Source organism: Plodia interpunctella, chromosome 12, assembly GCF_027563975.2.
Source record: "Plodia interpunctella isolate USDA-ARS_2022_Savannah chromosome 12, ilPloInte3.2, whole genome shotgun sequence".
NCBI classification, from domain to species: domain Eukaryota; kingdom Metazoa; phylum Arthropoda; class Insecta; order Lepidoptera; family Pyralidae; genus Plodia; species Plodia interpunctella.
In genome coordinates this window covers 8,374,646-8,385,866 of record NC_071305.1, presented here as the reverse complement: position 1 = coordinate 8,385,866, position 11,221 = coordinate 8,374,646, and the positions used below count along the sequence as shown (strand labels likewise).

The window sequence follows — 11,221 nt, the reverse complement described above, 5'->3', positions numbered from 1 at the left end:
AATTAAAGTGGTGGTGATCAAGTGGTCAAGACCGTCGTACTGTGATCGAAAGGTCTCAGGTTCGAATCCTAACCGTGCCACATGAGTTTGTATATCAATCTCAGAGCACTTGCTTCCGGTGAAGGATCATCGTGAATAATCCTGCACACTGGTTGACAGTTGACAGTAAAAAAAAAATACTCTAAAAATAAAAATAGTCGTTATCATAAACCTTTTTAAGCCTTTCTTAAACCTTTCTTTTCGTAGTGGGTTTACACAGACCAGTCAGAATCTATGGATATTACATAGATAATTTATATTTACATAACTACTTAATTATAACCATGTGGACACGCACAGTTTAAACATTTCAGTTTGGTGACACGTACTTATCCAGTTGAATCGAGATCACTGGGTTACAGCTATGGGACCAATATCGAGTATTCTAACAAAATATCGAAATACACTCATCAATTAACATGCTTATATAAATGTTTAAGCTGTGTCGTAGGCTTTGCATAACTTAAACTTCAATTTTATTAACTAGCATTTGCCGGTAGTTTCGCCCGCGTCGATTTACCACAGAAAATGTACAATGTGTAAATTATTGTAGAATCGAGCGGGAATTGAACCCCAGTTAGCTATGTGTGTGAACCATTTTTTTATTTACGAGATTAGTTGAATAAAATAAAATTTGTTCACGCCTTATTTATATAAGGCGTGAACAAATTTTATTTTATTTTCACAGTTGCCAAATTAAATTTATTATCATTAAAGATCAAGGCTTTCATACATTTAATAAAAATGTTATTAATTAATTAGAACTGAATAAATCCTGGAAAATGTGCAAATAATGAATAAGCAATTTATACGAATACTCGAGAATTCATCAGTCCGTTGAAAAGACATCAACGCGCCAGCCAGTTCAGTGCAACAGAAAAATATTGCTTGTATGTACAACATTTTAAATGTTGTTATGTTATTATACGTTATTGTGTTCTTCGTAAAGAATGAAAATTTATTTTTTCTATTACAAAATAGCAATAGTTATCTTCTTCTTTAACTTCCATTTATAATAATATTTCTCTTGGAAATCATTACTATAAAAAATTTTAACATTTATTTTATTGGTATCAAAATGACGTCATATTTTCTATATGTCCAACTAATCCAGGTCAATATACTTTGTAGTAATGATGAGTAATGAATCTTATTATTTTCCTAATGATATATTACATCAGCAGTTTCAAAAAAAGAATGATTCTAGAGACCTTCAAGTTTTCAAAACGGTTGTTTAGCAACAATTTCGAAAAGTGTTCCAGATTTAAGAGTATTCTTCGATTCGCGTTGCAAATTAAAAATCAATAAAAGCGGCCAGCTACTTTCTTTAAATTTAGAACAATCATCAGTCGCTCTAGTTTTTTTGTATTTTTTTTTTAGAAAACAAAATTTAAATCGATAAGAAAATATCACGGCTAAATACTTTCTAAATGAATCCTTCGAATTTTAATTTGGAGCAACCAGCAGGTGGCCAGTTAGTTGTTATATAAAAATAAATCATGTCTTGTGTCTATCATCCAAAACAATTATGTTGTGTAATAGACAGACAATAGATCGTTTACAGTTAACTTCAAATTACCGCGCATTGACCTCTACGCGGTGGTGATAGAAACGAGTTTACTTAAAATTGGGGTATGTGAATGTGCAGTCCACTGTACTATTACCGAACGGTAATTCTTCAATTAACGAAGATAGGTTATGTGTTGCAGGCATTCACTTCATATATGTGTACGGTTTAATTACTCAATCAATGTAGAACATGTCATTCTGTTATCTGTAAATTATTTACATGTACAAACTTACATCATAATTTAATAATATTTGGTTCGAGGAGGCATGAGCTATTTTTTATTTTTATCCTATAATGCTTTTTGCATTTTGTTAATTCGTTGTAAATATTGCTGAATAAATAAAGAATCACCACACCTACCCAAGCGTTTGAAAATTAATATGTAAATAATTAGTAAAAAACTAATTATGTCAGTAATAAGTTCTAGTTCTCTCCCATGTAAAAGAAATATTAATTAAACTTATTACAAACTTAAAACTATGTACTTGACACATATTATAATTATAGAGTGTATTTATCTATTTAGAGTATCATGACCATAAAGCGGTGGTGGTGTAATGGTTAAGACGCCAGCCTGTGGATCGAAAGGTCCCAGGTTCGAATCCTACTCGTGCCACATGAGTTTGTATAATCCAATCTGACTCATGTATAGTAGTTTTCATCGACCACCATTTGCTTCCAGTGAAGGAAAATATCGTGAGGAAATCTGCATACTGGTTGATTCTTATTAACATGTGTGTGAAATGGAGAAGGCAATGGCAAACCACTCCATTAATAATGCCAAGAATATAATAATGCCAACCACGAACCTCAGCCATGAGGAATACGACTATGAAGTCCATAAAGCATAACTTTTAACAGAGGATTAAATCATTTTGAAATTACTGTAAAATTATTGATTCAGGAAACATACAAGTCCAAGTATTGCTTTATTAGAAAGTGGGAAAATTGCACGTTGCCAACTCTACGCAGAGAGAATTGAGTAATATAATCAAATACTTCGATCGACGCCTTAAGGAGATATTACTGTGATCAGTATTGCATATCCTGCATGAGTTAGTACCGTTGACATCACACCACATCAACATACACAAGTTTCTGACTTACAGGGCTATATACGCTGGAGATCCCTCTCTCATACGATGGGCACTATTTCAGAATTTCATCTAAGAATATAGTAAAGGTCGAGTGTATCATGACTTGACTCTTGTCTTCGCCAATGACACGTGCCGTTATAATTTTTTATTCGATTTTTATACTTTGCTTAATGTTATTATCTGAAATCCAATGTGATGTATATATTGTATGGTCGACTAACATTTAGTTGTTAAGTTTTTTTTTACTAACAATCAAAATAAAATAATTTATTCAGAAATTAGGCCTTCACAGGTACTTTTTCACGTCATATATATAATACGATTTTGAAGTCTGAAAATTAATGTCTTATTATTATTATTAAATAAAATTATTTATTACTTATTATTATATCTGTATCGTATATTAAATGTACCATGTAATAAGGAGTTAGAATTAAGTAGAAAAGTTAACTACCATAAATAAATGTTCTGTTACAATTCTATACTCATTTTATTCATATAACCAAGTTAATATGATATATCCATATTAATCTAACTAATTTTATGTAAGTTTATGTATTTCACTAAAGATGAAGTAATTTTTATGAGTTGGTCCATTACAGCACACCCCATTATTGTGGTAATTTTGGGATATACGCATATATTTTATCCCAAAATTCTTAGGAGGTGTCTGTCATAAATAAATTCTCTATTACCGCGCGCCGCATGATAAACCCACTGTACTAGGCATTACTTACTGAAGTTGCCGAGTTTTAGATAACAAAACACACATAATTACTTCATGTTACTCAATAACTTATTATCTATCGATCGAGTACACACCGTTACTCAAGCTTAGCTTCTATTACTGGGAAATAAGGTTGATTTTGTTGTACCATTTTCTGCATGTGGGAATTAGATACACGCATCATGAATAGAAAAGGCTTGCAGAAGCAATATTAAGCTAATTTATTTACTTGTTATAGACAAATGAGCTTGTAATATTCTAATTTAAATATAAAATATTATATTTTAATAAAATAAGGAGTAGTTATGAACAGATACGGGTTTAAGCCAGAGTGTAAACTTAAATTTAGTTAAACGAATAAGTTATTTACTAATCAGTTTGTACACTGGTAAACTGGACATAAATTATCCCTAGATGGAATTTGAACATAAACTCAAACTCCTTAACTAAAACTCATTAAATTCATTAACGATAAGATCCCATACTCATTCGGAAAGAAAAAATTGAACAATATCATAAGTGAACCTAAATTAATTAAAGTAAAGTACAATTATTTTGTAAATACCTAAATGTCTCAGATCAAAAGGTAATAAAATTATTGCAATACTTACTCAAAATTGACTCGTTTTATGTCAATCACTTATCTGAGGATAACTATAGTGAAAGTAGGTTTATTTGTGTTCCAGTATAAAGTTACTTCCTTAACACGGAGAAATTACAATACGAATCTTGTAATTCATGTTTTAAGAAGAATTAAGATAACTTAGCACTTATTAAATAATAATTTGGAATATTTTACTTATATTTATTGCATAGGACATAAAATTATATAATCTTCAATGAATATAAATTAATTCTCATAATTTATGATGAATTTAGCAAATAAAATAGCCAAAAATAATTTAATTGCTTGACGTTTAGGGACTTTTTAAAAATATTCTAATTCACATCTATTTTCTTTCATTCTTATGTCTAAAAGAAAACAAAATATTAAGTTAAAAAAACAAACGATTTAATATCACAATTTCACTGGAACTTGGCGATCATTTTACAACAATTACTTAACATAGCATTGGGCGACTAAGGAGATTAACACACAGACTTGAAGTCGAACACGCGCCGACTTTCACACACTGTAACAATTTCATAATTCCCACCTAATCGTATTACTACAATCCAATACATAATATCGTGCGTAGAACTCACGGATTGGTATTTTCTAAGCCTATATCAGCCACATTATAACGCTTCGCGACGTGGTGACATACTGCCGCACTCAGATACGTCAATCAATTTCTAATATGAACCTTTTGACCCATAGATATAAAGACTACAAAATGAATGACGTCACTGTGTAAGGCGGTACGTAAATCGCCGCAATTAGCCCATAAGCAGCCTAAATCAGGTACAGTGTGTATCAAAATTAAGCCAATACGACTTAAATGTAAACGCTAAACGTGTGATAGGTACATACAGGGAAATATCGCTGGTTTAATTTTATGATTTCGATGTTTCGCTGTATGAATCATCACAGATTACAGCAGGCAAGAAAAAAATCCTAAATTAGACGTTGGAGCATATTTTATGCCTGTCAAGTTAGTAATGGCCGTAGCCTTCAGCGCTGTAACCTCCGGACAGAGCTTGCCCGTGTCCGTACTCAGCATAACCGAGAGACGGCTGACTCTCAGCGTACGCCTTCAATCCCTCACCTCCTTCGTAACCCTCGAAACCACCTAAATGCTCCAATCCTCCATGCTCAAAACCATGTTCCAAACCTGCATGATGTTCAAGATGGCCGATAAGATGGTCAGTATTTAATCTGTGGTCTTCAAGTACCAAACCACCGCCATGTTTGTGCTCGTGCTCAGGGTGAATCAGCTTCAAATCGTGTTCAGATTTGCCCTTCTCGAGAGGATGGTCTAATAAATGATGGTGTTCTTTCTTGACGTAAACTGGAACTGGGTGGAAATGCTCGAATTTGATTGATTGGTGGGACTTCGCGTGTTCATGTTGGATGGCGTGGTGGTGTCCTGATTCGCCGATCAAGTGTTGGTCATATTTCTCTTCGAGCTGTGGCGCTTCGTCGTGGATGATGCCAGGGTAGGCGGCCGCCACGGCCAGGAATCCAAGGAAAATCTGAAAAAGAGATACACTACAATCAGTCGTAGTTTCTATGGCCCGTTGCGTATGTCTTGCATTATATAATGATGACTAAAACTGCTATCTATCAAATAACTAGCTCAATTGCACTAGCACTAGATACGCACCAGTTACTATTGAGCATTTATCACAAAAATCTTAATTTGTTATTGTTAATCTGTCATTTTATATGAAAAGGTACGCTTAAATTATTCAATTCTGTAACAATTATCCAGACATTTCCTAAGGCAAAATAAGACGGGTTAAATTACTATTTCGAAGCACAAAAGAATTTCCAAAGATCGCTCGAGTGACTTTATATCTTATTGTTCGTGTACCAACAGCGGATGCACGGCAATTAGTTTCATGGGATTTATCTGATGTAGGCTGCTTGCGAAACTGGTTTGCTGAAGCTAGGGACGTCTTACGTAAACGAGAAAGTCTGTAATACGAATCAAATCAAGTCTATTTGGAACAGGAAGAGAAGATCTGTGGCCGCTCCATTGATTTCGTACATAATTCCAACTCAGGAATAATCACAGTAATTGTTATTGAATAATTATGATGTAATTGCTTTAATAATTGTTTAAATGCAATAAATAAAAATGTTCTATTTTTGAAAATGACACTACAAATTATTTTTTTCCGTCACTTTTTTTAAATTCGAAGCACAGTTCACAACACTTAAAACGCACAGAAATACCCACGTGATATTTCATTGTCGGCAACAATTGCTCCGAACGACAGGGTGTCAGGTAATGCAGCCGATGATAATTTGCATCGTATTTATACCCGGTTTCACTCGCTGAGAGTGAGTGCTCTATTTGTTACGTGTACTTACGCATTGATAGTCTATCGGCGAAACAATAGATAGAAATTATCAGATACATTGAAAACGACACTTTTTAATTTATATATTTGCATATTTTATTAGAGTTATGTCATTGATAAAGTTTATGTTAGTTTATGCAAATATTATAGCGATACTTGTCATTGACTAATGTCATTTCATTAGTTTAAATAAATTGCTTTGAAACTTGAAGTATCAACTTGAAGGTAAGTATTTATTTATGTATTTACCAATAATAAAATAATTATAGTATTTGTATTAACCAATAATATTAAAAGATAAGAACAATATGAGTTTGGCTACTTAACTTATATCGATAAAAAAAACTATGTATTCCTTTACAATAGATGTTAATTATATTGTTAAATACATCAATTACAGTATATCAAGTACATGTATCATGAAAAAAGGATCATTAAACAAGTTTTTGTATGTTATGTAATATGCTCATAAATCATTTATGTTAATTTGACTTGAATAATTGATAACATAATCGCCGCTTATTGGCGGTTATCAATATGTATAAGTACCTATTTTAATTAGGATCCATTAAGAGATTAGTATATTTGGACTTAACTTGGATTAAAAAATAAATAATTACGTAAAATGGCAAAAACTCCAATCGTCTATATAAGGTTTTAATAACAAGTTTATTTGTTAGACAAATAAAAAAAAACCCTTGACTTTCAATATTCATTTCGCTACAACTTTTGAACGGCTGAACCGATTTTCATGAAACATGGGTTTCCAGAACACTCGGGATGAAATTATCTACGACACAAAAAAAAAACTAAACGAAAATCGGTTCATACGTTTGGGAGTTACACAGATAGACACGTTAAACTTATAACATCCGTCTTTTTGCGTCGAGGGTTAAAAACTCATAAATACGAGTACATACTATAAAAAAAACTTGCTACGAGTATCCGATGTCTGTATGTCCCTATATATGCTCTAATCTTTAAAACCATGCAACGAATTTTGATGCTGTTTTTTTTAATAGATAGTATAAATCTTGAGGAAAGTTTAGGTGAAAGTATAATTTTCGACTTCGCTCGGTTAAAGACATAATATAGCATAATAGGCTGCATAGTATATTACAAATGCGAAAGTTTGTCTGTCATGCTTTTCTCTGCTAAACGGCTGATTTTGATGAGATTTGAAATATTAATTCATGGCTTGAGGTCAACATAACAACGAGTGGAGCTAATAAAGCTTTAAAAGCTTATAAAGTTTTAAAAACATACAAAAGTTTGTTATGTAAACGAAACAACCAAAGTCAAAAATTCTCTGCCATCTGCAAATTTGTTCAAAATGATAAACAAAGTGAATTGGCTATTTACATCTCAACATCGAACAACTCAGTGAACCAATCACATTGCGCCATTGTGACGCAACGACAGCCACACTGCAATTTGATTGGTTCGCTGCGTCCCATTTCGAATCGATTCGATGATGATAAGTGTAATGCAAACTCGCACTAAGCCCTCCGACAAGGATTTCTCATTGCGAAATGATTTTAACGATAATTAAAAATGAAGATACTGATAATAATTATCCGATCATAAGTATTTCAATTAATGCAAACTTAAGTGAACGTTCACAACTTAAACCCTACATATAAGGTATGCACGTTTTAAGTTTTATGGATGATATTTTGTAGACTTCACGCAGCGTATCCCATCTCACTTTCCTCTAATATTATAAAGGCGAAAGTTTGTATGTTCATTATTTCTTCACGCTCAAACGGCTGGGTAATTTTTTTGATATTGATATAGCTGATACCTTGGATTTACACATACATATGTACCATAATTATTAAATTATGGTACATATGTATGTGTAAATCCAAGGTATCAAGGTAGTACGGCAATCGTGTACTTTCGGGATAAATGTATGTACCATACATTTATCCCGAAAGTACACGATTGCCGTACGATTTGGTCAAAAAGTCTGATAGTCAACGGCGCTTTATCCTACTTCCTACTAATATTATAAATGCGAAAGTTTGTGAGGATGTATGTGTTTATTGTGTATGCATGTTTGTTACTCTATTGGACCGATTGGTGTGAAATTTGGTACATGGGTACAGAACATAACCTGGAATAATACATAGGGTTATTTTTATCTCGAAATCCCTACGTTGCCTACGTAGGAATTTCGAGTTAAAAAAGTCCTACTATCGGGACCTAGGTTGTGTCCGCTGGTCACCTCGTACGACATCCACGAGAGAATGTGTAGTGGTCCTATCCTAAAACGGAACCACACGTGACAAATTCCAAAATATACAGACAGACACGCAAGTAATTTATGTACACAGTTGTACAGAAAACTTGACACGTTATATGCAGTTGGGCAAAAACGCATTTTTTTTCCTCTGTATGCACCGATTTACATACAATTCCAACGTGTGACTCTTCAATCGGTGGGAACGTTTGCTTTCAATACGCTTTTTATGCAATTCGTACATTGTTTATAAGTCTCCCGTTAAAAGTAAAAATACTTTTACTTTTAACGGGAGATGAGAACTCAATTTTTACCTTTATACGATCATCATTATTCTCCCATTTTATTTTGCATTTATTTTAGACAATTTCTTCTCATGTGGTCGTTTTAATGCGGGAGTGGTAGATAGGAAAACACAAGGCGTCACATGTCATGTCATGTTTAAATTAATAACATAACGATTTCATAGTGAAATTAGTAAACATGTTTATTTCGACTTTAATAACAATTCACAACTGCAAAATAATCGGCAATGTATAAAAAGGAATTGACTGAACGCTCAGCTTGATCAACAAAAAGAAAAAACCTTTTACCCAAAAGGGGACATAAAATCTAAGGAAGTTAGACCATAAAATATTCATCTCATTTATTCAACAGCAATAATATTTTACAACAAATCATAAAAAAAAAATAAAGTAAAAAGTAAAATAAAAATAAAAACTAAAAACTAAAATTAAATCAAAAATGCCGCCCCGAATAGTACCCGGATCAAAAGTGCCCATTATGCTTGCAGCATTCCCTCTCTGAATAGATATGGACAACCTTTGAACCAGGTACTGCCCAGAGCGGTAGTCACAACCGCTGTCCCTTAAGCGACGTCCTATCCCACTCACAAATTCCCTGGCTTTTTGGCACCAAGGACTTTAGTTAGACTTGTATGTTGACGTTTGTTGTTTGTGGAAGTAACTTTGTGTTGACTTCATCATCATCATCGTCACCTGTAGCAGTCCACTGCTAGACATAGGCCTCTCCAAAGGTGCGCTGCTGAAGTGTGTTGACATAAACAGGGATTATCTTATCTGGAGGTACTATTTTAAATCGTTATGAAATTTTTGAAATATTACATATTCTCACTGTGTATCGATGGTGAAATTAATCTACAGAACTGATACGGATATCGCCGTCACTTCACGTCACACCAATTGCATAAACAGCGTAAGAAACAAGAAAGTCAGATTGTGACATTTAGATCTCCGTAAGCCCGTAAGCTTTACAAGCATACTTGCACCAATGCATGATTATCTACTTACGCAATTGTTGGTGTTTTTTGTGATAACTTATATATTAGGAATCTTAAAAAAAATATGGGCGGGACACGACCTAACAAGTGACAGATTGGGAAAATCCGAATGACAAAAGGCAGTCGGGTCGTGCATGGGCCATGATAGATGCGGTGGAGTGACGAACTGAATAAGTCAATAAAAGATGGCGTGATAGCAATACTAGGACATAAACGACTATTAAATGATAAAATAATATGTTTTTAACCATGTGTGGTCCAACTGTGAAGACCCATCAAGTCGTACTAAACACCTTTAGGCGACTTGAATAAATAATGACGTGTATTATATAATCGATATGCCAAGCATCGCTGTATGCCCGCCAAATCTTGGATACGTCTAGTATTTACTGACCAAATCGGCGAAGGTAAAAACGCTGAATGCAGTACAAATTGCATCTACAATATTAATCCATGTGTCCAAATACTTTAGCTATCTCTAATAAATACTAATCCTAACTAATGTTATAAATGCGAAAGTAAGTTAGTTTGTTTGTTAGCTCTTCACGCTTTATCTACTGAGATTTTGCATACAAGTAATTTGAAGTACGGAAAAGGGCATAGGGTACCTTTCATCCCGGAAAGTATAAATTAAATAATAAATATTTCCGTGGGAAATTCTCGCGGGCGAAGCCGCATATAAAAGCTAGTATATTCATATAAGGCCTGTTGATTTCAACATGACACAAAGCGTCACACGTTGAAGAATATCACTCAGGTTTAGCAAAACCGTGAAGAGTGCGAATAACAATTGTGCGTTTGATCGATCGGATCACGACATCTATATACAGTACAAAAAAGAATGAATATGAAACATTTAATAATAACTCGGTACCTATCTAATTAATCATCAAAATGATTGCGTATTGCATTATTAAAAAAATATGGGCCACTAAGTAAGTGTTTCTGTTTCGCAACCCTGATATAAAGTTTCGGTAATTTGAGTCACAGCCAAAATGTAGGTACATTTTTGTCTTTTTATATTGCTAAGTACTTGGTTAGTATAAAGTTACAGTTACCAAAGATAATTGAGAAGGTTACTATGTAGATTTGATTCTCTCTAAATATCTATTTATACGACTGTGGTTCTGTTGATCTATCTGTCTGTGGCATTAGCTCAAGGCCCAAATTTGCAATTAGAGGCTGTCATAAATAAGAAAATATTTTGTTTTGTTTTGCTTCTAAATTAGGTATTTATTACTCAACGTTTTTGTCTGTTTTGTACTGATTGTTA

The 11,221-nt window shown here is 33.4% G+C and overlaps 1 protein-coding gene across 1 annotated transcript; it reads right to left on the bottom strand.

The window, feature by feature from the left end:
• Positions 1–4,423: 4,423 nt before the first annotated feature.
• Positions 4,424–6,375, bottom strand: LOC128674348 (uncharacterized protein). Its single transcript, XM_053752840.1, has 2 exons — positions 6,280–6,375; positions 4,424–5,569 (listed from the first exon to the last, which is right to left on the bottom strand). The coding sequence occupies exons 1-2, from the start codon at positions 6,289–6,291 to the stop codon at positions 5,030–5,032; spliced, it is 552 nt and encodes a 183-aa protein (XP_053608815.1). The 5' UTR covers positions 6,292–6,375; the 3' UTR covers positions 4,424–5,029.
• Positions 6,376–11,221: the final 4,846 nt, after the last annotated feature.